The sequence below is a fragment of the Peromyscus maniculatus genome, chromosome 10 (genome assembly GCF_049852395.1).
Source record: "Peromyscus maniculatus bairdii isolate BWxNUB_F1_BW_parent chromosome 10, HU_Pman_BW_mat_3.1, whole genome shotgun sequence".
NCBI classification, from domain to species: Eukaryota; Metazoa; Chordata; class Mammalia; order Rodentia; family Cricetidae; genus Peromyscus; species Peromyscus maniculatus.
Genome location: NC_134861.1, coordinates 97653127 through 97680144, shown reverse-complemented (window position 1 = coordinate 97680144; position 27018 = coordinate 97653127). Strand labels below are relative to the sequence as shown.

Below are 27018 nucleotides of genomic sequence, written 5' to 3'. Positions count from 1 at the left end.
TTATAGAAAAGCAGAAACAAACATTTAGGAAGACATAAAATTTTTTAGATAATATATACCCATATGCCGTTTCACTCTGTTTCCTGGGATAGATGATTTGTCCCTTTTCTTCAGTTGTCTCATTTGTCCAGTGTTCTTCAGATTCCTTAACCTTCATTCTCCTAAAAGACAAAAACAAAAACCTTTCCCCAAAACTAATTTTGGGGATGTTCCTTTTTGGCAAGTTATTATGTGAGTAAATGAAAAGGCATGTGTTACTGATACAAGTTAGTTTAAATTGGATGTTCATGCTGGTTGATGAACTATCACCTCCTCTAATTAAGAGGTTTCTCTTGTTCAAATCGAACCGTTATCAATTTTGATGGTACCCACAGCTTATCTTCTCCTATAGAAACAAAAGCAAAACCTCGTCCCCAACATAATACACACCCTGGTTTCCATTCTGAGGTCAGCACATCCTTAAAATATATAGGCTGATTTAATTCTGTCATTTTTTTCAATTATCCAATGTCTGTCTGCAGCTGTTGTTCCTTTCTCATTGGCATTAAGAAAATTCAAATTTAATAGAGCATTATGCAGTCTATGTCTGGGGTTTTTTGTTACCCATTTCTGTTTATTTAGCATATCCTTTAGAGTTCTGTTTGATCTTTCTATAACTGCTTGACCTGTAGGATTATGCGGTATGCTTGTAATATACTTTATATTATAATAAGCAAAAAACTGTTTCATTTTAACAGAAACATATGATGGAGCATTGTCAGTTTTGATTTATGCAGGTATACACATGATGGCCATAACTTGTAGGAAATGAGTGATTACAGAATCAGCTTTTTCAGAACTCAAAACAGTTGCCCATTGAAATCCTGAATAGGTATCCATGGTGTGGTGTATATATTTCAATTTTCCAAATTCTGCAAAATGAAACACATCCATCTGCCAGATTTCATTCCTCTGAGTACCCTTTGGGTTATATCCTGCTGGTAATGGCATTTGATTGTAGAAGAAACAAGTAGGACATTTCTTTACTATTTCCTTGGCTTGTAGCCAGGTTATGGAAAAATCCTTTTTTAAACCTTTACTATTGACATGATGTTTTTTTATGAAATTCTGAGGCCTCCAGCACATTTCCTATCAATAATTTATTGATTATTAATCTCATCATTGCCTTGTGCTAGAGGGCCTGGCAGATCATTATGGGATTGAATGTGAGTTATATATAAAGGATGACTCCTTTTCCTGATTGTGTCTTGTAAATGAATAAATAGTGAAGTTAATTCTGATGCATCAGGAATAAATTCTGCAGTCTCAATATGTAATACCACTCTTTCAGCATACTGAGAGTCAGTTACTATGTTGAGAGGTTCTGAAAAATCCATTAATACCAACAGGATAGCATACAATTCTGATTTTTGAACTGAATAATAAGGACTTTGAACCACTTTACTTAAATTTTCTGATTTGTAACCTGCCTTTCCTTGTTTTTTGGCATCTGTATAAAATGTACGAACTCCAGATATGGGTTTTTGCCATACAATTCGAGGCAAGATCCAAACAGCTCTCTTTATAAGATCAATTCTATCGTTTTTGGGATATTTGCTGTTAATTTCTCCCAAACATTACTGCAAGCTCTTTGCCAATGTTCACTTTCTGTCCATAATTTTTCAATGTCCTCCTTAGTTATAGGTATGACAATTTCTGCTGGGTCTATTCCTGCTAATTGACAAAGTCTCAATTTTCCTTTCCAAATCAAGTCAGAGATTTTTCCACATAAGTTTTTAATTTTTTATTTGGTTTATTTAGTAAAAATATCCATTCCAATATAATATCTTCCCTCTGCATTAATATTCAAGTAGGAGAATGCCTAGAAGGTAAAATAACTAAAATGCAATCCAGCTTTGGATCAATATGATCCATATGCCCTTCATGTACTCTTTTCTAACAAGGCCAATTCTTTCTCAGGTTCAGGTGATAATTCTCTTGGATTATTTAAGTCCTTGTCACCTTCTAAGGTTTTGAACAAATTAGTCAGTTCATCATTTTTTACCCCAACAATAGTTCGTAGATGAGAAATATCTCCAAATAATCTTTGAAAGTTATTAAGAGTCTGTAGTCTATCTCTCCTAATTTTCACCTTTTGGGGTCTAATTTTTTGTAGCTCTATTTTATATCCTAAATAATTAATAGAATCCCCTCTTTGTATCTTTTCAGGAGCAATTTGTAATCACCAGCAAGGCAAATTTTTCTTTACTTCTTCAAACATTCTTTCTAAAGTATCTGCATTTGAGTCAGCTAGTAAAATATCATCCATATAATGATAAATTATAGATTTAGGAAATTTTTTACATACCACTTCTAATGGCTGTTGTACAAAATATTGGCACAGAGTTGGGCTATTCAACATTCCCTGTGGGACGACCCTCCATTGAAAAATTTTAACCGGTTGAGAATTATTATAAGTAGGCACTATGGAAGCAAATCTTTCTCTGTCTTTTTCTTGTAAGGGTATTGAAAAGAAACAGTCTTTTTAAATCAATAACTATGAGAGGCCATCCTTTTGGTAACAGAGTAGGCAAAGGCATCCCAGATTGTAGAGAGCCCATTGGCTGAATTACTTTGTTAATTGATCTAAGGTCTGTTACCATTCTCCATTTACCAGATTTCTTTTTTAATAACAAATACAGGAGAATTACAAGGGCTGGTTGATTCTTCAATATGATGAGCATTTAACTGTTCTTCTACCAGCTCTTCTAAAGCCTGGAGTTTCTCTGTTGTTAAAGGCCATTGCTGGACCCATACAGGCTTGTCTGTTAACCATTTTAAAGGTAGAGCTGTTGGTGTCTTTGGAAGATCATCAGTTGTTGTGCCCTGTTATTGTATAATATGGATGGCTGGTGACCACTCATTAGAACAATATCTTCTAATATTTCTTTCAGAAACATGTGCTAGTTTATGATTTGTTTCTGAGATTGGATGGATGTTAATCTGAGTATTCCATTGTTGCAACAGGTCTCGACCCCACAGGTTCATAGCTATGTTAGCCACATATGGTTTTAATTTTCCTCTCTGTCCTTCTGGACCTATACATTTGAGCCATCTTGCACTCCGTTTCACCTGAGATAATGTCCCAATTCCTAACAGTTGAACGTTTACCTCCTGAAGAGGCCAAGTTGGATGCCAAAATTCTGGTGCAATTATGGTAACGTCTGCACCTGTGTCTACCAGACCAGACAACAAAACACCATTTATTTTTATCGTTAATTTTGGTCTTTGTTCATAATAGAAGTTTGCCAAAAAATTTCTTTATGTTTTCTCCTGAATTTTCTATTCTCTCTGTTTCATCATCCTGACCAGCATGATTTATTCCAATAGGCATTTGGTTATTTAATCGCTCTGAGCAGGGATTTCCTCTACAACTGCAGGAAAGGTTTGAACTGGATTTGCTATGGGGGCCTGCATGAGGCCCCTCTGGGAGTTTCCCGAAGACTGAGGCAAAGGATTACCCTGTCTGTCCTTTGTTGATCTACATTTGTTGGTCCAGTGTTTTCCCTTACCACATTTTCTTCATACTCCAGAAGGAAGGGGCATTCTGTTGCCATTGTTCCTTGAAGAAACATTGTTTCTAGGAATGACCTGTTTACAGTTCCTTTTCAAATGTCCTTGCTTTCCACATCCCAAAACATCTAACATTCCTCAAACGTTTTGAAATTGCTTCTCCTACCCACATAGCATCATGGTCATGAGCCTCAACATTAAACGTATCTCTAATCCAGTCTTCCAAAGGTGCTGATCTTGCCTTTAATGGGCTGATTATTCTTTTGCATGCTGTATTCGTATTCTCAAAGCCAAAGATTCAATTATTATCTTACTAGCTTCTGAATCTGAGACCATTCTCTTTACTGCTGAAGCCAGTTTTCGTAAAAAATCTGTGAAACATTCTTTTGGGTCTTGCATAAACTTTGTAAATGACTCAGTTTTTTTTTTCCTGGTTCCTCAACTCTGTCCCATGCATTCAAGGCTGCCGTTTGACATAAAATTAGGGTTTGGACATCATATAAACATTGTGTTTGAACTGAAGCATATTGGCCTTCTCCAATAAGCTGATCATGGAAAACTTGTATTCCTTTATTCCTCCATTGTTTTTTCTATGTTTTTAGCCTCATCCTTGAACCAAGTTAAAAACTGAAGCCTCTGGCTGGGTTTAAGAACAGCTTGTGCCAGCTCCCACCAGTCCCGTGGTACAATCCTATTATATGTTGACCAAGAGCTTAACATTTGCTTTACATATGGGGAATGCATGCCATAAGATACTATTGCCTCCTTAAACCTTCGTAAACCCAACATTTCAATTGGAGCCCAAATATTTTGTGTAGTCATTTGATCAGGCAACTGCTGTACGGTTACAGGATATATTAAGGGTGACTGTGTGAAAACAGGCTTTCTTTCTGTAACCTTATGATCCAAACTTGAAACAACTTCACTGTTAATTTCTTCTGTCTGAATTTTTACAGGTTTAACAAGTTTTTCTAAAGCTGTCATCCTGGCACTTAAATTGACTATCTTTTTAAATAGTAAAATGAGGATAAGCATAGTAATAAACTGCATAATTTGATCAATATTAATCTTCTCGTATAGTTGTTCCATTTTCAGACTGCCTAAAATTTCAAACAAAACTCATTCTTCCAATGTACACATAAACCCATTTTTTTAAAATGTGGAAAAAAATTTCTTTTTTAAATAGTTTCCTTCAAAATATCTGATATGTTGTGATTTACCAAATCTGTGTAGAACAGTAGAAATCTGAGGGAATTTCAAAACAGCCACCTAGTATCTGAGGTGTGAATCTAGAGAGAGAGAGAGAGAGAGAGAGAGAGAGAGAGAGAGAGAGAGAGAACACAAGATAGTTTAGCCAGTTAAAGCTTAAATCCAGCCACATGTTCACGTGTTTCCTCTTGAGCCAAGTCAAGGCTTGGCTCTGGCTTCCTTAAGCTCCAACCACGTGCATTGGCTTTACAGGCAGGGGCCCTGTTCGGCAGGGCAGGCCTGAGTTGTTTGTAGCACTGGCTTTAAGGAAGTAGCTCATGGTTAGTCTGGCCTGAGGCCAAGTCGACCTGGGCCCGGGCTAGGGAGCCAGTCGCCTGGGCTAGGGAGCCAACCGCCCTTGCGGGAAATTGGACCTGCAGCCAAGCCAAGCGGTTTTTAATGGATTCTTGTCACATTGGGCGCCAGATGTAGATGTAACCAACCATCTTATTAAATAAGAAACACAGAATCAATGCAAAAGAGAAAGCCCAGTGGTCAGAGCTCAGAGCTAAAACCTTACCCTTGCTCCTGCGGTGCTCCTACCTCTCCGAAAGAGAGCTACTTCCTGTGTGTTTGTCTTTAATACAGTCTTTCTGTTCTGCCTTCTCATTGGTTGTAAACCCAAACACATGACTGCCTCATCACTGCCTGTAAGTACAGCCCTCCAGGTCTTAAAGGCGTATGTCTCCAATGTTGGCTATATCCCTGAATACACAGAGATCTACCTAGCTCTTCTACCAAGTGCTGGGATTAAAGGCATGTACCACCACCACCACGCTCTTGCTATGGCTCTAATAGCTCTGACCCCCGGGCAACTTTATTTATTAACATACAATGAAAATCACTTTTCAGTACAAATAAAATACCACCATAGTGCTTTCTTCTGTTTATTGTCTCTTCCCCAGGGACTTGTCCCTTTGCTGTTTCAGAATGTTTTCTGGACTGACACATGACGTGGGATTGAGCACTCTTTCTCTGTGTTTCACTCTGCACTTATTTCTTCCAGGTTGTACTTGGTCTCTTTAGCATTTCCTTCTGACTTGTTCAGTGCTTGTTATTTTCTGTAGCCTTTTTGTGTTTTTATCTCATCCTGTCTGTGGAGGCTGGTATTAACTGTCAAGTTTACACAGCCTATAATCACCTGGAATCATCTAGAAGAGAGTCTCAATGAGGAATTGTTTTCAGTTGGCTTGTGGGCATTTCTGTAGGTGACTGTCTTGATTGGGTTAAGCAATGTGGAAAGATCCAGCCCACTCAGGCAGCTCCATTCTGGGTGTTACAGGAATGAAAAAAGTGAGTTGAACACTGACAGGCTTGCATGCATTCATCCTCTCTGTGCTCTTGACTGGATGTAACCAGCTGCATCAGCTTCCTGCCTGGACTTCCCTGCAATAGTTGACTGTACTTCTAAACTGTATGCCAAAATAAAACCTTTTTAAAAAACTTGTAAGACAATTTTATCTTAGTAACTAGATGGAAATCTAGGATAGCCTTTTGCCTTCACTCCCTATTTCTGTGACCCCCCTCGACCTTTTAACCCCTCTCACTTTTCACAATGACATTGACTGGTGCAAAGACCAGAACAGTTTGGCCTGTAGACTATACCACCCTTTGGATTTGTCTACAAGCATGAGTCATGAATTCTGTGATGCTGTACAGTGTAAATAATGTCAATTTGCTAAGTCTTAAGAAAGTTAAAAAATGTCTTAATAAGTCAATGTGGAACTTTTGATAAAAAGCAGTGTGTATGTGTGTGTGTGTGTGTTGTATTGTGTAATATGTGTATTTGGGTGTGTGCGTTGTATAGAGTGCCTTTCTTGTGTGTGTCTTCCCTGTGTGTGTTAGGAGTGTGTTAAATGATGACTAAATTACTAGAGATACTGCATCTTCTCCTGTCCCATCTTCCTCCTTCCTTAGACAGAGATCTCACTGAACCAGTCTTGGAGTGTGATAATTTATCACCCTAGAAGATGTGACTTGGTAAAGAACAAACAGTAACTGTCATTAGCATGGGCTTCATGTCAAGTCTGAGCTGAGCCTCTTTCTATTCACTTGGAAAAGAGAAACTGTGATTGATATATTGTGTAACCTAATAAACTTATCTGGGGGACAGAGAACAGAACAGCCACTTGATTAGACACAGAGGCCAGAAAATGGTGACACACACACCTTTAATCCTATCCCTTGGGAGGATGAGATCTGTATGGATCTCTGTGAGTTCAAGGCCACACAGGAAACAGAGCCAGGTAGTGGTGGCACACACCTTTAATCCCAGGACTTGAGATCTCATGTCTTTGCTTGGGAAAGACACATGCCTTTAATCCCAGGAAGTAATATAACAGAACACAGAAAGGTATATAAGGTGTGAGGAAATAGGAACTTGCTCTCTTCAGGCTGAGGACTAGAGGCTTTGAGCAGCAGTTCAGTTGAGATCCATTTGGGTGAGGATTCAGAGGCTTTCTGTCTGAAGAAAAAATAAGTTGAGGAGTTGGCAAGGTGAGGCTGGCTAAGGATTGCTCTGTCTCTCTGATCTTCCAATATTCACCCCAATACCTGGTTTTTCTATTAATAAGACTGTGTAGAAATTCGTGCTACAAGAAACCTCCTTCTTCTCCCAGCCATAGTTTTGCTCCTCAGGATAATGATATAAAAAAACCTTTTCTTGCTGAAACAAGCAAGTTCACTAAATGACAATGAATGTGGTTGTTCTTGTTGATAATGGTGGTCATTGGTGCTCTAGCCTAGATCTAAAGAGCTTAAGAAAAGGACCAGTATAGCAATGGAGCTGGTCGCCAAGCATTCCATTCTGTTCTTGGATGATCCCACCACTGGCTTAGACTTGAGGACTACAATAGATGTCATCTCAGTCCTGAGAAGGTAAGTGTTGAAGGAACATTAAGTTTTATTCACTTAATACCTGGTCAGTTGTATGTATTTTTAGTGCAGGAGATTCAGAAGTAAGCAACAGAATTTCTTCCTTGTTTATTGGAGGGAAACTTCAATTAACAAGGAACACACAGCAAGAACAATGAGACAAGAGCATAGGGAAAGATGGCTGTGGTGAAGGCGGAGCACTGCTTTACATAAATGTCCCCATAACCCTCAAGCAAGTGTCAAGTGAGCTGGGGATGAGTGCATGAGATCTGAACAGAGTGCTGTACAGAGGGAAAATGCATTTGTTCTGAAGCAAAGCAAAGCAGGTTTGATGTGTCTGGAACATTAAATAGCCCAACTTGACCAGATCCGGTGGCCTGAGGGGATGGAAAGTTGCTAGTTCACTACTAAAAACACCACAGACTGGGTGACTTGACAGAAGTTAAATTTATTACAGTTCTGGATCCTGGAAGACAGATATTAATGTATCCACAGGCTGTGTCTTCTGAGGCCTCAGTTACTGAACTGTGGATGGTGTTTCCTTCTTCTTCATGTATCTATGCCCTGATCTCTTTAATGGACACCAGTTACATTAGGACACACTAATAATTTCATTTAAACCATTTTAAAGACTCTTGTCTCCAATTATAGCCACATTCTAAGTTCTTAGATGTGAGTCTTCCACAAATGAGTTTTTGGGAGGACGTAATTCAGCCCTCCTCATTCACAGTTGAAGTGAGGGGGCTGTTGTTTGGGTTGGTGTAGAATTCTTGGGCCACCTGGGCCACTGTAAGGACTAAGGTTTCCATGGGAGGGGATGTGGGAAGGCTTCTGAGTTTAGATCAGAGCATGCATCATGGAGAAGGTTGTGCAGTTCCACCAAGGTGATATAAAGATGTCAGCAGGAGGTGGAGCTGTGGGGGTTCCTTAGTTAGGAAATGGTGTGTTCTGGGGTGCTTTGAAGATAGAATAAATAGGTTATCTCAGGGACTGGCCCAGGATGTGGTGGCTGAGAGAATGGTTCCTAAGGTCTGGGTCCTGAGCCTGGGGTAGAATGAGTAAAATAAATGGCATTTTATTTTACTCTCAAGAAATAAGTCTTTGGCTGAAATATTTATAGAAAAAAGTGTAAGGATTAGGTTTTTACATTTTAAAAATTAATAAGAGTTTCACACTGACCGAATAACCCCAAGAACCGTACAAGGACTGTCCCATTCTCATGACCTGGGGCTCTTGGCTGTTGAACTCGACTGCACTCTCTGTCTGTCCTTCCTTCCCCTTGTTCTTTGTTTTGTTCTGACATCATGGTCCATCATCCTAAACACTCCTGCCTGTCCGTCCAAGAACCACATCATCCACCATTGCACCTTCCCAGAGAGGAAGTCAACACCTGGGGCCTTGTTACCTTCTAAACTGTAGACTCCTCAGGTGTCACACCTTCCCTGTCTGTCCCCTCTCCTGTCTGCTTCAGGACACTCTAAGATCAGTTCTTGTCATCTTCAGTATGGAACGCTTCTCTCTGTCCCTGTGTCTCATGCCATGGCTAGTCTTAGTGCATTGCATGGGGCCATCCTAAGTGTGGTTCCTCCCAGTGTTCTGGAGCAGACTCAGTACCCGATATGCTGTGTTCTCCTTGGTCCCCAACACTTCTGGAAGTGAATCTTCTATGATAGAAATACTTAAATTATTTCTATCTATCTATCTATCTATCTATCTATCTATCTATCTATCTATCTATCTATCTATTATCTATCATCTATCTATCTATCTATCTATCTATCTATCTATCTATCTATCTATCTATTATCTATCATCTATCTATCTATCTATCTATCTATCTATCTATCTATCTATCTATCTATCTATCTATCTATCTATCTATCTATCGTGTGTGTGTGTGTGTGTGTGTGTGTGTGTGTGTGTGTGTGTGTGTGTGTGTATCTGTATAGCATGCATGTAGAGGTTAGAGTAAAACTTCAGGGACTTGGCTTTCTCCTTCCACCAAGTGGGTTTGGGGAATTAAACTCTTTAGACTTGGCATCAAGTGTCTTTACCATTGATCCATCTCACTTCCCTGGCTTGAATCTTGATAATCTAATCATGCTGGTGGTTCTGGGTTATATCATAAAATTACAGTTTTTCTTTTTGTGATTATTAATAGTCTGATGAGGAAAACTTTTTATGCCATCATTCTGCTCCTTATCTCGTCCCCACCAACCAGCTGTCCTGTGAATTGCTATCTTCTGCTCTTGTTTTAATCACTTCACCAGTTGACATGACACTGTGTGGAAAGGTTTCCCTCCTCAGTTCCTATGTTGTACAATGGGCTGTAATATGTTAATCTTCATTATTCTAAGTATTAAACCAACCCCAGTTTGACTAGTGGAAGCCCCTTCACTGTGAGGTTTTTTTATGTTTTTATTTATTTTTTTAGAAATTTTGTACAGTATATTTCAATCTTATTCTTTATTTCATGAGGATTTATATATTTAAAATAAATATCTTAAAATTTAATTATTTTATAAGAGCTGGAGAGATGAATTAACAGTTAAGAGCACTTGCTGCTCTTCCAGAGGACTCAGGTTAAATTCCCAGCATCCACATGGCAGCTCACAACCATCTGCACCTACAGTTCTAGGGGATCTAATACAGTCTTCTCAACTCCACATGTACCAGAGACATGTGGAGACTCTAGGGCAAACACCCTGTACAATAAATAAATATTTTTAAAAGAAATTATTGACAAGGATACATACTTTTAAAATAAAAATTTACTTTCATGTAAAAAAAAACCTATTTCTGTAGGTGTGATCCTGTAGGTGTGATTCTGTAGGTATGATTCTGTAGGTGTGATCCTGTAGGTGTGATCCTGTAAGTGTGACTACTCTAGGTGTGATTCTGTAGGTGTGAGACACTGCTCAGGATTCCAAACTAAATGCTGTGGGAGGAGAGACTGAGGCCACAGATCCTAGACCTTACTTGAGGAAGGCTCTTGTCATGTCTACTCTGAGTCTGCAAGCTCTCTACTACCCTCCACCTGATGTCCCAGCTTACGACAGAGGGGATTTCCTGAGCCTAAGCTGCTCTTCCTACAACTTCTTTTAACATTTTAATTCCACACCAGTTATTTATCTCTCCCTGTGTCCTTTTTTATCTACCTCTCTCTTCCTCACATTCAGGCACACACAATCCTTGCTGTGTAGCAGTGAGCTCCCATAGTTTCTTGGACAGGCATTTTAGTTCACATTGTGTATAGCTCCTTCTTTCTCTTCTTACCTGGTGGTACTCTGTTTTACTGGCAAATGGGTTGCACGTCTGTTTTATTCCTAAGGAATCCTTGTCCATTTCTGTCCAACCTGCATTGATATTACTATCTGGCCTGGCTGTCTTTGAGTCTGTCTATCTTTGGATACAGTGACACCTCATAGTATATGCTTATGAGGTGCTTTCCTTGAAGTTTCATAGTTTTTAATTTTCTCTGTAGTCCAGGCCAACATCACTTTCTTGCCTCTGGCTTCTAAATGCTGGAATTCAAGGTGTGCACTACACTTTATAGCTTTCTCATACTCTTTTCCTTTTCTCCCTCCCTCCCTCCCTCCCTTCCTTCCTTCCTTTCATTTTTAATCTCTCCTTCCCTCCCTCCAACCTCTCTCTTTCCTTCATTCTTTCTGTTTGTCTTTTTGAAACAGGGTCACATGTACCCTAGGTGGGCCTTGAACTCCTGATCCTCCCAAGTGCTGGGATATTACAGATATGCCACCATACCCAGCTTTTATAGAAATATTTTCATAGCAGGTTTAAACACTGTTTTTGGTTATTGTTTTTCCTAACAGAAGATATGACTCCCTGAAATGGTAGTTCAGCTTATTTTTTCCTATCATGGAATTAAACCAATGATCAAATCCCAGCTTTATAACTCACTAACTGACTCTTTGGCCTGTTGCTTGACCTTTTAAGCCTTATCAACAGAAAGGGGGGGAATTGTATTAGAATTTCCTTATGCTGATATTGTGAAATTTGAGATGAGGTTCTTGCTGAAGGGTTTAGCAGGGAGAACAAGTGGTTAGTAATGTGAATCACAGTTTCAGAACAATGAAAACCAATTCCTGAAGAGGCAGAAAGTGAAAGTGATTGAAGGGAATTGAGCATACAATCATAGCTGTAATGTTTGCTCTGTCATTGGTTCTCAAGCTTGAGAAAATCTGCCCATCACCTGGGCTGCCTGTTCTTGATAGAAATTCTTTACACTGACTCCCAGATATTCTGATTTAGTGTCTTAAAGACTGCCCAGGGATCTACATTGTCAGTAACACTCTAGTGGACCCTGAACTACTGACATTCCACACTTTAGAGGTCCTAGTCTTTTAAATAAAAGCTTGGAGCTTGTTTTCTCTGTACTGTACAGGTGCATAGTACAAGTGAGGCAGGATTTTTTTTAAGGAAAATTTAAAATGAAATGGGAACAAAGAGTGTAACTTCAGGAATAAAATATTTTGTGGAGAGTCTCAAGGTTTCACTGTCCAGTGACTTATGACTTTTCCCTCTTTAAACTTAGGATGTCTATGAGTGGAAAGACAATCGTCTTCTCCATTAACCAGGCTCAATACTCCATCTTCCGAATTTTTGATAGCCTCACCTTAGTGGCCTCAGGAAAAGTCATGTATCACGGCCCTGCACAAGAGGCACTGGAGTACTTCACATCGGCAGGTATGGCTGGCTTTTGCTGTGAGAGCTTCTTCATTCAAGGGATCTGGGAAGAGAACAGGGCTTCTCAGGAGTACTGCTTGACCTTGGTGCAGACTTACTGTGTGTGGTTTCTCCATTTTACAGGATTCTGTTAGTTGTGCAGCACAGGTTGTTGTTCAGGTCTCTCTTCTTTCTGCTGTCCTGTGTCACACCTATGCTATAGTATTTTTCCTGAGCTTTTTGTTCTGCTTCCCAGTTGTGGTGACCCTCTTAATTAACTAGCTGGCCTCAGGCCTAGTTTACTGTCACTGGAACAGCTTTGGGAAGCCCAGCATCATCCTGTTCTTGCTCAGGAAGCAGATGGTGGTTTTTAATTTTCCCCTAGTGTGATCTGACTCTGAGGAGCTGTGGAGACCTTACTTAACTTAGCAATAACTTTGTGTTTCAGGTGTAGGCAATGTTTGGGGGCTAGAGTGGCTTAAGTCTCTGGCTTCTGTGGACTCATGTTTTTGTTCTGTCTGATTTTTTTAGAGTCAGATTAGATGATGAAGTATTTTCTAATGGTTCATGCTGTCAGTTTCATTTTAGTGAAATATGAATATACTTATAGATGATTCTCCAAGTATAGGATTAAATACTTACTTTCCATCACTACTTTTTGTTTTTGTTTTTCGATACAAGGTTTCTCTGTGTAGCTTTGTGCCTTTACTGGAACTCACTCTGTAGCCCAGGCTGGCCTCGAACTCACAGAGATCCGCCTGCCTCTGCCTCCCGAGTGCTGGGATTAAAGGTGTGTGCCACCACCGCCCAGCAACTACTTGTTTTTGATTAATCTTTGTCATTTAAAAATGTGTAAGCATTTATGAGACTTTGGAGTCCAATAAAAATGTAGGCCAAATTCAAATGATTGTTTCATAGGAAGAATTAATATATATGTATAACATACACATATACATATGTATATATTCATAAATGTATACATATATATATATATATTAGACTAGGAAGTAGATATTGTTGAAATACTATATATATATATATATATATATATATATATGAAGAAAGAATAAATTAGTGGGGGAGGGGCAAGAAGAGGAAGAAGTTCTTAGATTCTGTTTCCCCTCCCTATTCCACTCTCTGAAAGAGGGTCCTCAGGTTTGTGTTTTTGCCTGCTTTTGTAGATTACAAATATGATTCCCACAACAACCCTGCAGATTTCTTCCTGGACATCATTAATGGAGGTTTCTCTGCTATATTAGACACAGAGGAAGAAGGCTATGATGGTATGTGAATCTTCTAGAGTCCCAGATTTTTGACGAACTGATTTCATTAAAACACAACCATGAGTCTCATTAAACTATAACTTGTAATGTTAAATAACTGTCCTAAAATTATCTAATAGACATTGCCATCAGTTAGTGCTGTGTTTCTTATTTAATTTATAAAAGACCATTTATATGATACTGTCAGTTGTAAAGGAAATTTCTGTTAGAAAGTAAATGTACTTACTGTTTGTCATATTATTCTTGTTATTGTTTTAGATGTGGTTTGCTTATGTAGCCAGACTGGCCTTAAATGTGTGCTCTTACTACCTCATCTCCCAAGTGTAGGTATTACAGGGTATATTGGTTAGTTTTATGTCAGTTTGTTACAAGCTGAAGTCCTGAGAGGAAGGAACCTCTGTTAAGGAAATGCTTCTATGAGACTGGGCTGTAGGCAAGCCTGTAGGGCATTTTCTTGATTGGGGAGGGCCCAGCCCATGTGTGGGGCCATTCCTGGGCCGATGGTCCTGGTTCTATAAGAAAGCAGGCAGAGCAGGCCACAGGAAGCAAGCCAGTAAGCAGCACCCCTCCATGGCCTCTGCATCAGCTCCTGCCTCCAGATTCTTGTCCTGTTTGAGTTCCTGTCCTGACTTCCATCAGTGATGGACCACCATGTTGAAGTGTAAGCCAACCTCCCCTCCCCCCACCACATGTTTTTTTGGTCATGGTGTTTCATCACAGCAATAGAAACCATAACTAAGACACAGAGATATGTCATCATGCCTGGCTTTGTTTATAACATTTTAAAAACATGATACTTGGCAGTTTATACATTTGCATACACATTCACATGTGGCAGATAGCAGGGACCAGACTCTTACGTTGCAAAGTCTAGATCCATAAGACAAGGAAGACTTTGTTAAGACTTGGGGTCCAGATGAGAAGAGGTCATTCAGCTTGCTGTATCCATGGGATAATGAGAATAGTCAGGTCAGCTAGGGACACTTTTCTAATCTGTTAAGTAATTACACAGGAGTAATTTTATTATGCTCAAAATGTGGTGGGCTGAAGATGTAAGTCACCTGGTAGAGTCTTTGCCTCACTGGCAAAAAGCCTTGAGTTTGGTTGTAGCACCACATAACTGAGTGTGAAGTCCATGCCTGTCATCGCAGCACCTGAGACAGACACAGGAGGACCTGCAGAAGTTAAGGTCACCCTTGGCTTCATAGCAAATTTGAGGCCAGTCTAGGGTACATGAGACTGTTTCAAAACAAAACAAAACAAAAACAAACAACAACAACAATAAAAAGAAACCTGACACATAATTTATGTTATTCATGAAAAGTATCTCAGGAAAATTAGTTAAATTATTCTGTTTTTTGTCTTTCTCCATTTTTATCCCAAAGCCGACAAATACACGGAGCTTTCTGAGAGACAGCACCAAGTCACAGAAAAATTAGCCAATATGTATGCCCAGTCCTCCTTATACAGTGAAATGAGAACTGAACTGGATCCACTCTTGGGGGAACAGAAGACAGAGGGGTGCTCAGTCTTGGAGGAGATCACATGTGTCACCCCTTTCTGGAATCAGCTTTGGTGGATTATCTGTCGTTCACTGAAAAGTTTCTGGAATTTTGCACGGATAATTCGGGTAATCTGATAAACTATTTGAATTGTATTGTGAAAAACTCTAGTGGTGTTTTTTTCCCCCCAGGGTACTCTTGAGCAGGGAGAAGTGAGAAGTAGGTAGATAGAAGTATACAGGAGAGAGACAGAAACCCAGGATAGCTCCAGAGGGCCTGGGTCAAAACCCAGCAGCCCCTTCTGTCTCTACTAAAGGCTTTTAAAGGAACGCCAAGGGGTGGAGCAAAAGACCTCCCCCCAGCACAGCCAAGTGTAGAGCATCCCAGACACCTGGTAACCGTGCCTGTAGCCAAGCCATCCCCTAATGCAGGCTTGCTGTGTAAAACAAGCACAGATCTCATTAGGAAGCTTTTGTGGGCTACCACAAAGTGGGAACAATTTGTTTCTGAGTCAGTCTACTTTAAGGTCACATTTATCTTCTATTTCCTTCCATGTACTTGTCATTCCCACTCAGCATATAGAAATAATCAATAAAGCAAGTAGAATGTGATTAGCTTTTTATCTACAGAGAATATATTTAGTCATTGTTTTTTATTTAAAGGAACTCTAATAACTAATCCCAGTAGGAAATTTAATTCAGGAAAGTCAACATTAAGTTCAGCATACCTGGGAGTTCCTCACACCTGTCTACTTTAATTCACCAGTGCATCCTACAAGTTCAAAGTCCAGGAATGAGTAAGGGAGTCAAAGGCTTTTGTCCTGCTGTAACTTTTCATGTGGGTGGATGGATGGTAACTGAATAAACAGATAAACTGTAGCATGTCAGATGACAGAATGGACTTTGGAGAAAGTTTAAGTAGGAAGGGTGGATGTGAGGGGAAGGGGGTTGATCTGTAGTTGAAATCATGGGATGAGGAAACAGGGCCATTGATCCCCTCTGAGGGAGCCTGTGCATGCACTGCCTGAGAGATGATCCCATTGCAGAGTGCTGTTCCTTATTGGAGTCCAGTGTGAAAGCAGAAGCCACTCAGAGTGCATTCACACACAGATAGTGACTGAACTGAACAGTGCTCTTCCCTGTCAGCTGACTGGGAACTGGGAGGAAGTGAGGTTCCACTTTTCTTTAAACCTGCTCTGTAACAAGGATCATCATGCCTTAAGAATTTCTATTATTTTAACATGAATGTCACACAGAAATGTGGTTCTTCCAGCTCACTGGGCCATCACTTATTCATTTATATTTATTTCATGATGTTGAGGATTCTGCTGTGTTAGTGTTTGATCCTGGGGTCTCAGCCATGAGAGGACAATCACTCTACCATGGACCTACATCCCTGTCCCTGTAAACCAGAACTTATAGTCAATTCTGCTGTTAGTGTGTTGTTATTTACTCTCAGGAATTTAGTTTCTGCTGAATACTGAGAGTTCCTGTTGTTGGCTGCAATGAAACCACTTACTTCCTAACATGTGTGCTGCCCTTTTCATATTTCAATGTTGCTTCCTTCCCTGTGTGATGTGAATATTCTTATCATTTGAATTATACTGTCAGTTGTTCCAAGCTGGAGCAACTGGTATTTGCTTATTTTCTTGGGATTTTACGTCATAAATGTGGCATTTTTAAGTCCATTGTTTTTGGAAAAAAAAGATTTAATAGGACTGGATAAAAGTGAGTTACATTCATCAAATGGGATTCCTCATTGTTCAACAGTGTGGCAATATCATGAGGTAAGTGTGTGTGTGTGTGTGTGTGTGTGTGTGTGTGTGTGTGTGTGTTAACCATGCTAGGAATTGAGGACTAATTTTTAAATTTTTTAATTTATTTTTTATGTATGGGTGTTTTGCCTGCATGTATATTTGTGCATCATAGACATTCCTATCAGGCCAGATAAAGGCACCAGATCTTCTGAAACTGGAGTTACAGAAGTTTGTTAGGGCCATTTGGGTGCTGGGAACTGAATCCCAGGTCCTCTGCAAGAGCAGCAAGTGCTCTTAACTGCTGAGCCTTATCTCCAAGCCCTGGGAATTTGGTTTCTAATTTATCAAGTTACGTGGGAGGATGCTTTCTTTTATATCATAATATTTTACTTTTAAAACATCAGTAGAAGAAGAATAGATTCGTTCATATAAGTTAAAGCATTATGTATGTAGCCTTACTCCTTTCCTAAGTGAAGCACCTTTTAAAGCCATTTTAACCCCAAACCAAAGCAGTGCAGGTCCTTGTGACTGTGTGCACGTACTGAGTGGATGGAGGTAGATGACGGTCTGGAGGAGTTGGCAGCTTAGATGAGACTTGAGCACAGGCCGCCCTGGCTGAGGTTGATGGAGCAGCAGTGACAGAGATGAGGGGCAATGGGGCATCAGGTGACCAGAGGACACTGTCTGAACACTGTGGTGACAGCAATAGTGCTCCTTCCCACACAGGCACAGACTTCCCAGAGGTGACACAGGTGAGGACCAGCTCACCCCTTCTTAGCACACAAGATCCCACTGCCAGGAACTGGGTTGTGAGTCATTTTTAGTTTTGTTATTTGGTTTGCCCTTGAGGGGATCAGGGCTAGGTCTAGTGTCTGTTGTGCAGGGCTCTGCCACTGAGCTGTCCCCTGGCCTGGGGTGAACTTGTTTCTAACTAGAGTAAAGAAAGACGAAGTTCTTTAAACCCCTTGAAGTAGAAACTGTACATGTTCGCTGCACCAGAGTTGAGGTCTCAGTTTAGGTGAACGCTGTTTGTCTCTTACTTTGGTTTGTCCCCTAACCTCCCCAGGTGCCTGCATTCTCTCCACCCTGTGTCATCCATGTTTCAGAACCTGAACTGAGCCCTTCACTGGCTGTTCCTGGTGGAGCACTGGGAGAAGTCTTAGCTTTTCCAAGGTCTGTGCTATCAGAGCCTCAGAGCAGAGACCTTAGTTTTCAGTTTAACACACAAGCAGTCTATTAACATGTGTATTTTATATTATTCTATGGATTGTGGCCAAAATATAGTGTTTACCTCACTGGAGAGATCTGAATATGAAGCTACATATCTTAAAATAATTGACAGTGTATAGAATACTTTAGACTCCTAATGGAAATTTTTTGCTATTCCTCATTTTCTTTTTGAAAGCTAATTATCACAACCATACTGTCTGTGATTGTGGGTACCACTTTCCGTGTCCTAAGAAGTGATTGTACAGAAGTCCAGTCCAGGTAAGCCAATATGAGTCCCTATTTTGAGAAAATGATCTCACTTTGTTCAAGTTTATCTAAATCCATTAAGAATTGGAAACTGTGACAAGAACAGAGTAAACATTTTATCGTGTGATGGAGTGTGTTGGTACATTGAAGGCTGAGTGGAAGAACTCACTTTCACATGTGTTTGTGTGTAGACAGCATGAAGCTATATACATGTATTCACATTTTACCAGTTTTAGGGTATGGAGTAGATTCATGTTATGTGACCATCATCGCACTCTAAATGTAAGGCATTTAAAAAAAATCTTCCTGAAGGGAATCCTGTAGCTCTGAAAGAAAATTCCCATACTACTGTGGAATCAACCATTCTACTTTCTGTCACTGAATATGACTAATGTGGGAACCCTGAATTGGAGTCACACTAGTGTCTGTGTTTTCGTGTTTTGTTCTTGTTTGTTTTGGCTGGCTTGTTTCCATTGGTGTGATGTCCTCAGGTTCATCAAAGTGTGGCATGTGTGTGGATTTCTTGGGCTCTGTAAGGCAGAATAATTGTCCAGGGTGTGTGTGCTGTGTTGCTTCCCATTCATCTGTGGATGGAAATGTGGTTTGCTTTCACCTTTGGTTGCTATGAACCATGCTGCTGAGTGTGCAAGTACATTAGTTTGAGCCCTGGACTTTTGTACTTCAAGGTAGAAAGCTTGAGTTGCAAAATCATAGGTCATTGGGTTAATTGTTTGAGGAACTGCTATCCTGTTTCCAACTCCACTATACTATTTTATATCCTTACCAGCACAACCCAAAGGCTCCAGTATATCCACATCCTCACCCAGACTTATGTTATCTCTTGTTTTTAATAAGTTATTTAAGAAAAAATAAATCACAATTCATTGGATATTTTTATGAAGTGACTGCAATTTCTCATTTTAAATTGGAATGTTTTCTTTTCACTCCAAAATTATTCATTTCTTTACTTAATGTGTGAGGACATGTGTGACCTACAGCATGCATGTGGAGGCCAGAGGACAGTTTACAAGAGCTGACCCCTCCACCACATGGGTTTCAGGATTGTACTCAAGGTCATCAAGCTTGGTGGCAGTCATCTTACCTGCTGAACCATCCCACTGGCCCCTTAAGTTTTCCTTGTTGTTGAGTTACAGTGATTTTTGTTTCTGAGATGAGAATCCCAAACCAGATACATGATACATAGACATTTCATCTCTTCTGTGTGTTGCCTTTTTATTCTGTTTATAATGCCTTGGTACATAAATGTTTTTAGTTTACCTAGTTATTCATATTTTGTTGCTCTGGTGCTAATTTTCTTGAACATATTTGCTTTGTTTGAATGTGACCGTGGGGTAATAGGATGGGACTCAATTTTTCTTGATTCGTCTTATAGATGTCACTGTTGTGGTCCTTGTCTAATTTGAGCTATAATGTGGCTTTTAAAATATCCTTTCATGTTAAATCTTTTTAATGGCTATAGCATGTTCCAAACATAGTGTCTTATCAGGATCACAATTTTCAGAGTTTTCATTGCAATTTATGAGTTGCATACCAGTGTTTCTAAACTGGGTTCTCTGCTTGACACCCACAGCCTCAGGGCTCCTCCTATTGGCCAGAGAGACTTGACCATGAAGTTCTGTTGGCTTAGTGTTTGTGTGAATGTATGTGTGTGTGCATGTGTGTAAGTGAGTGTATATATATGTGTGTGTTGTTTGTTAAATGTCCAGGTTTGTGTGGGGTGCTCTCATGTGTATGTGAGTGTGTACATGTGCATGTTGGTGAGCATACATGTGTCTCCACATGGAGGTCAGAAGTTGATGCCAGGTTTTCCTTGATGACCCTCCACTTTGTTTTTCAAGGCAGGTCCCTCACTAAATCTAGAGCTCATTGACTTGGCCAGACTGGCTGGCTAATGAGCTCCAAGCATCTACCTCTGTACCCTTTATCACAGGATTTACAGATGAGAAGTACTGTGCCTGGGCACTTTTATATGTGTTCTAGGCATTTGAACTCAGATCCTCACAGCTGCATGGCAGACACGTTGCTGAATGGGCCAGCTCCATAGCCGCACAAATCTGTTTTGATGTGTGGAAAACAGCGATTAATTTTGAAGAAAAGAATAAACATAAAAATTACTTCTGTGAATTGCCTTCTGTGTGGATCAGAAGTTAGTCTGCAGTGAGATGACTGGTCCATCTGTTTCCATCTGTCCTCTTTTCACCTTCCTGAAGGCCAAGGTCTGAATGCTTTCCAAATCTGCTTGTTTGTGCCCTGTGTAGACGGCATATCTTAACCCAGCAGAGCACAGACCAGATAGACAGTATAAACACTGTCACAGGAAGCATTCAGACATAAACTCTGAAAAACCTGATGTGCAAATGTTTTGGAAAATGCAGACATAAAAAAAGATGTATTAGCCGTTTCTTCCTATTATTTTTATAACTTGTGAAATGCCCTTAATTTGTATTTTTCACTTCCTCTGCTACCAATACTTTATAAGAAGTTGGGCTTGTGACAATGGCCTTTATGTGTGGTTTATTTCTGTTGCCCTGATTAGTGGTTGATTCTTTTGGTTAGTGTGCTGGTTAGTTTTTGTCAGCTTGGCACTAGCCAGAGTCCTGTGGGAAGAAGGAACCACAATTAAGGCAATTCATCTATCAGGTTGGCTTGTAGGCATATCTGTGGGACATTTCCTCGATTAGTGATGGGTGTTGGAAGGGCCAGCTTGCTCCCCAAGGCTGGCTTATCCTGCTTTCTTATAAAAATTAGGACTACCAGCTCAGGGATGTACCACCTACAGTGGCTGGGCCTTCCCTCATCCATCATTAATTAAGAAAATGCCTTACAACTGGATCTTATGGAGGCATTTTCTCAATTGAGGTTCCTTCCTTTCAGATAACCTTAGCTTGTGTCAAGTTGACATAAAACTAGCTAGTACAGCCTCCCCTTGAACTCAACTGACAGATGGTTGTGATCCACCATGTGGGTGCTGCCAACCAAACTTGAGTCCTTTGCAAGAGCAACAAACACTCTTTACTGCTGAGCCATATATCTAATACTGCTATTTTTTTTAAGAATAGATATGTGTAATGTTATTTAATCTACGAAACAAGGTGTATTGGAAAAACAAAAACCATCATAATGTTGAGTTTACTGTTGTTTTTGCCTCATTCTCTCCTGGCAGAGCTGGCCTGCTCTTCATGGTCACCACCTTCCAGTGTATCTCAAGTGTGTCTTCCGGGGAGCTCTTCATGGTCAACAGGGATTGCTTTCTGTGAGTAAGCCCTGCTCTAGAAGCAGGCATCAGGTTGTGGGTGATCTAATTAATTATATTCATAGATGGGCCTAGAATGTTATCTCATGAATTACCAGTAATTCTCCTTTTTCTTGTTTATTTACTTGAAATAAGCAAATTATGAAATTTTGTGTTTATCATGTAGTATCATGATTTCTGAAGCATGTAAAGAGATTATTAATATTAACTGAAAATGGATGGGAAATCAAGAACACAGGTGTCTACTGCTTAGAGAAAGTTTCAAAATTGGGATGAGATCCTCAGCTCTCAGTGCTGCAGACAATGCAGTAGTAGTAGGACTGAATGTAACAGGAAATTCATGACCCCCAAAGAAGGATGTCAGGGGTTCCACAGAGCTTAAGTGTGGTGGGTTCAGCAGCACATTGGGCTTGGAGAGGCACAACTGCACAAGAATGAGAGTCTCCTCTAGATGGGGGCTGGAAAGAGCCAGACAGCAGCTGAATATAAAAGGGCTATTTATCTCCTGTGCTTTGTAAACAGGGAAGAACCTTTTCCCTGTTGGCCTATATTTCAGAGTCACTGCTCTCAAAGATCACCAAGATTTGCCTCCAAGTACATGCCAAGGAGAGGAGTCCTCAGAGATGAGCTGAGGGCCTCGCTTAGTAGTCAGAGTGCTTGATTTGTGTGCCTGAAACCCCGTGTTAGATTCACGGTCCCACAAACCCTGAGCATGGCTGTTTTTCTGTAATCCCAGCATTTGGGGCCAGGGTAGAGGCAGGAGGATGGTCATTCTTAGCTACATATGGAATTTAAGGTCCCTTGCACTGGTGACATTGTATCAAAAAAAGGTCAGAGATACAATGAAGACACTGGAGGGGAAGAGCTTGGGATCTTGAAGGCCAGGAAGGGAAAGGATCAGGTTTGGTATCTGGTGAAGATTAGCAGTTGTAAAGAGAGATTATTGAAGAAGTACATCTGTATGTAGATATAACAGACTTATTAAATAAGATACACAGAGCCAAATGCAGAGTTAAAAGTCCAAGAGGTCAGAGCAGTAGCTAAGAGCTGAGACTAAAACCCTTTCTTACTCCTCGCTGCCAATGTCGTCCTTCCCCTCAGAAAGAGACCTACTTCCTATGTGTCTGTCTTTTTATTGACTTTATGTTCTGCCTTCTCATTGGTTGTAAAACCAACCACATGACCTCCTCATCACTGCCTGTCTGTATAGACCTCCAGGTCTTCTATGGTTGGTATTGAGATTAAAGGCGTGTGTCTCCATGCTGGTAGTATCCTTGAACACACAGAGATCTATCTGTCATGTGGTCAGGATTAAAGGTATGCACCACCACTGCCTGGCTCTTGCTATGGCTTGCTATTAGCTCTGACACCCAGGCAACTTTATTTATTAACATACAAATAAAATCACATTTCAGTACAAATAAAATTTCACCATATTTCCCCTTTTCTATTTTAATAAAAAGAAAAAAAAGGAAAAAAATTGTAACTAATATAAGAAAAACTATACACAAAAGTACAATAACTATATACCATATAAACAAGCAATAAATACTTAAACAATGTCTAGTCCATTTGCATTTGACAAATTCAGAGAAAATAATTCCATTATCTATCCTATTTTGCTAAGTCCAAATTGTACCTGATTCACTTTCTATTCTAACTTATATTACTAACAGAACTATCTTATAATGTCTTTCAAATTTATACACTTACACCTCTTTAGTGAGTGTCTTTTCTAAAATTCTTAACAAGAAAAACTACAACTATCTAAACTTTAACTATAACTAACTAATCTCCAACTCCCTCAGAGACCCAAGAAGAAAATATTACCTAACAAAAATAAAAACAGGAAGTGCATGCAAGCAGCTTCCAAAAAAAAAAAAAAGAAAAAAGAAAAGAAAAAGAAAAAAAATGTGAGTTGACAGAAACAGCCAGCTGCCTGGACAGTCACCTGAGGTTTCTCCACAGTGTTGGGGCATCATCTTCAACCTATAGTCTTAGAGTATCTGACAGACTCATTTGTGAAGTAGGATGTACACAAGGTCAACAGTTTGACCTCATATTGGGTGAGAGCAGTCCATGTACCAGAAACACCTGAATTCCACTGGTGTCATGTCATGATTCAGGATTTTAAATTCTGGAAATTGTTGATGTTTTTTTAATTCAGCTGTCCATTCTTCTTGGCTGTGTGTGTGTGTGTTTGTGTTTGTGTGTGTGTGTGTGTGTGTGTGTGTGTGTGTGTGTGTGTGTGTCTTCATCTCAGCATCCCGTTCTTCTCCATATCCCTCTATTAAATGCCAGTCTACTATTGAGACGTTAGACTCTGTCATCTTAGTTATTCTTCAAAAACAACTGTTTCAGCTGCTGTTCTACTGCACATCAGAAGCCATTGGCCCACTTCCTGTTCAGCTGCCTTCAAAGAAAAGGGCACTGTACCTTTTCTGCATGGCAAAGGCCACTTCAGGGATGGTGCCATATTGTCCTAGCCTCAGAAGATGCTTTTTGATAAAGCCACAATCACACTTGTTTTGGCAAGAATCAGTAGTCCTTTGTTTCATGTCCCGTCTGTCCATTTTGTCCTGTTTGTCAGCAGTTGATTCTAGGATACTTTGTTGTCCAGTGGCTAACTTTTGCCACAATGAAAGAAACTCCACATGCAGTTTCTTCAATGCTACATTTTCTCTGAAGTAGATTGGTACTGCCAGGAGACAACATGTCTCACAGTCATAACAGAAAAGAAAAATTTCTAACTTATTAAAACATTTTAAATGCCGTATTCTGTAGATCTCTGAAGGGTTTGAAGATGACCCATCTATCTAAAATATATCTGTTCGATCTTGAAAACATACCTAATATGACTACAAGTTCTATTGTCATGTCTATCTACTAACTTTCATTTCTTTATATCCTAATAGTTGGTAATAATAACATTCAAGGATCAGCAAATTTCATTACATTGTTAAATGAACAGTATAAGTACAATATCTTGAACAAGATTAGAAATATATGTATGGCATTTTCTAACAATATCAATCTCAATATAATTTGTATACAATATAAAAAATCCAATCCAATGTAAAGTATTTAAAACTAGTAATTGTCTTTTTTAAAAAAAACATGAACCTTAAATCTAATCTTCTTTGCTTATCCCTTTTCCTAACCCTTGACAACAACTTGTAACCAACTCCCCTAAACAATGAAAATTATCCCAGACCCCAAACCCATTAAAAGGCAAAAAAAGGACCCGCCCCATACCACCTCTTTGGGAATGTGGACTTTGTATTTTTAAAATTGCTTCCTGCTGGGGATGGGCGAAGGTATCTTTATTCTGAAATTTTTTTGGGGGGTTAATTGTCAAATTGTAGGAAAGGTAGCTATATCATTTGTTATCCAGTCTGTGCATAATGCCAAAGCTCAGGGTTTACCCCAAGTCCTTATTCAAGTAGTCTTTGAAATTGGATCATCTCAGCTAGCCATCTCAAAATTGATCTGAGCACTTTGTAGTCCAAAGCTGAGCTGTAGATGATGGTTGTCAGCTTAGTGGTATTATTATTGTCCATGTGGAATTATTGTTGTTGTAGGGCCCCATCTTCTTTCTTGAGACTTCAGTTGATGTTTGGACTGGCTGTGATTTCCTGCAGAAAACTGATAAGAGACTCAAACACAAAGACATGTATAGACAGCTAATTGAAGCATTTTTTTAGAATTAGTTAGTATTCTATATGACCATTATTATTTTAACAAAGTTTAAAATGTATATATATATATATATATATATATATATATATATATATATATATCATGTAAATTTTGATATAAATTCATACTTTAAGAAAACTTTAAAGAATCAGAATAGAATCAAAAAATTGATTTTAGTAGTAATAGAATAGTCCCTTAATTAATTTGGTTTCTCTCCTGTCCCATATCAGAAGATGGCTCTTCCTAATTGCATGATACAACATGTTGGAGTTTAAAGGAGAGAGCCATTCTCCAACTTTAAAGCCAGCTTTAAATTTTAATTGAACTTGGACTACAAGAAGACCAATAGTGTTAAATTTCTTTGGAGAAGAGCAAAAACAAACATTTAGGAAGACTTATGAAATTTTGTAGATGATATACCAATAGACCATTTTACTCTTTTTCTTGGGATAGATGATTTGTCCCTTTTCTTCAGTTGTCTCATTTGTCTTGTGTTCTTCAGATTCCTTAACCTTCATTCTCCTAAAAGACAAAAAAAAAAAATCTTTTCCCCAAACTAATTTTGGGGAGGTTCCCTTTTGGCAAGTTATATCTGATTAAATGAAAAGGCATGTTAATTTAAATTGGATGGTCATGCTGGTTGATGAACTATCACCTCCTCTAATTAAGAGGTCTCTCTTGTTCAAATCAAACCTTTATCAATTTTGATGGTATCCACAGCTTATTTTCTACTGTAGAAACAAAAGCAAAACCTCGTCCCCAACATAACACATATCCTGGTTTCCATTCTGAGGTCATCACATCCTTATAGTATATAGGCTGATTTAATGCTGTTTTTTTTTCTATTATCCAATGTCTGTCTGCAGCTGTTGTTCCTTTCTCATTAGCATTGAGAAAATTCAAAGTTAATAGAGCATTATGCAGTCTCTTTCTGGGGGCTTTTGTCACCCCTTTCTGTTTATTTACCATATCCTTTAGAGTTTGATTTGATCTTTCTATAACTGCTTGGCCTGTAGGATTATGTGGTATACCTGTACTATGCTTTATATTGTAATAAGCAAAAAACTGTTTCATTTAAACACAGACATATGCTTGAACATTGTCAGTTTTAATTTGTGCAGATATACCCATGATGGCCATAACTTCTAGCAAAAGAGTGATTACAGAATCAGCTTTTTCAGAACTCAACGCAGCTGACCATTGAAATCCTGAATAAGTATCAATGGTATGGTGTATATATTTCAGTTTTCCAAATTCTGAAAAGTGAAACACATCCATCTGCCAGATTTCATTCCTCCGAGTACCCTTTGGGTTACATCCTGCTGGCAATGGTATCTGATTGTAAAAGGAAGAAGTAGGACATTTCCTTCCAATTTCCTTGGCTTGTTGCCAGGTTTGGAAAAATCCTTTTGTAAACCTTTACTATTGACATGATGTTCTTTATGAAATTCTGAGGCCTCTAGCACATTTCCTATCAACAATTTATCAATCTCATCATTACCTTGTGCTAGAGGGCCTGGCAGACCAGTATGGGATCGAATGTGAGTTATATATAAAGGATGACTCCTTTTCCTGATTGTGTCTTGTAACTGAATAAATAGTGAAGTTAATTCTGATGCATCAGGGATAAATTCTGTAGTCTCAAAATGTATAACCACTCTTTCAGTA

General features: G+C 39.3%; 1 protein-coding gene across 2 annotated transcripts in view; it reads left to right on the top strand.

Annotated features, from left to right (window-relative positions):
- LOC143267678 (ATP-binding cassette sub-family G member 3-like) overlaps positions 1-27018 on the top strand; it is a 63533-nt gene that overhangs the window by 17850 nt on the left and 18665 nt on the right. For both annotated transcript variants that reach the window (XM_076546857.1, XM_076546856.1), the window contains exons 5-10: positions 7541-7677; positions 12230-12381; positions 13542-13643; positions 15029-15273; positions 18307-18389; positions 21562-21651. In XM_076546857.1, the coding sequence (XP_076402972.1) occupies positions 7541-7677; positions 12230-12381; positions 13542-13643; positions 15029-15273; positions 18307-18389; positions 21562-21651 (809 nt within the window). The remainder of the gene's footprint in view (positions 1-7540; positions 7678-12229; positions 12382-13541; positions 13644-15028; positions 15274-18306; positions 18390-21561; positions 21652-27018) is intronic.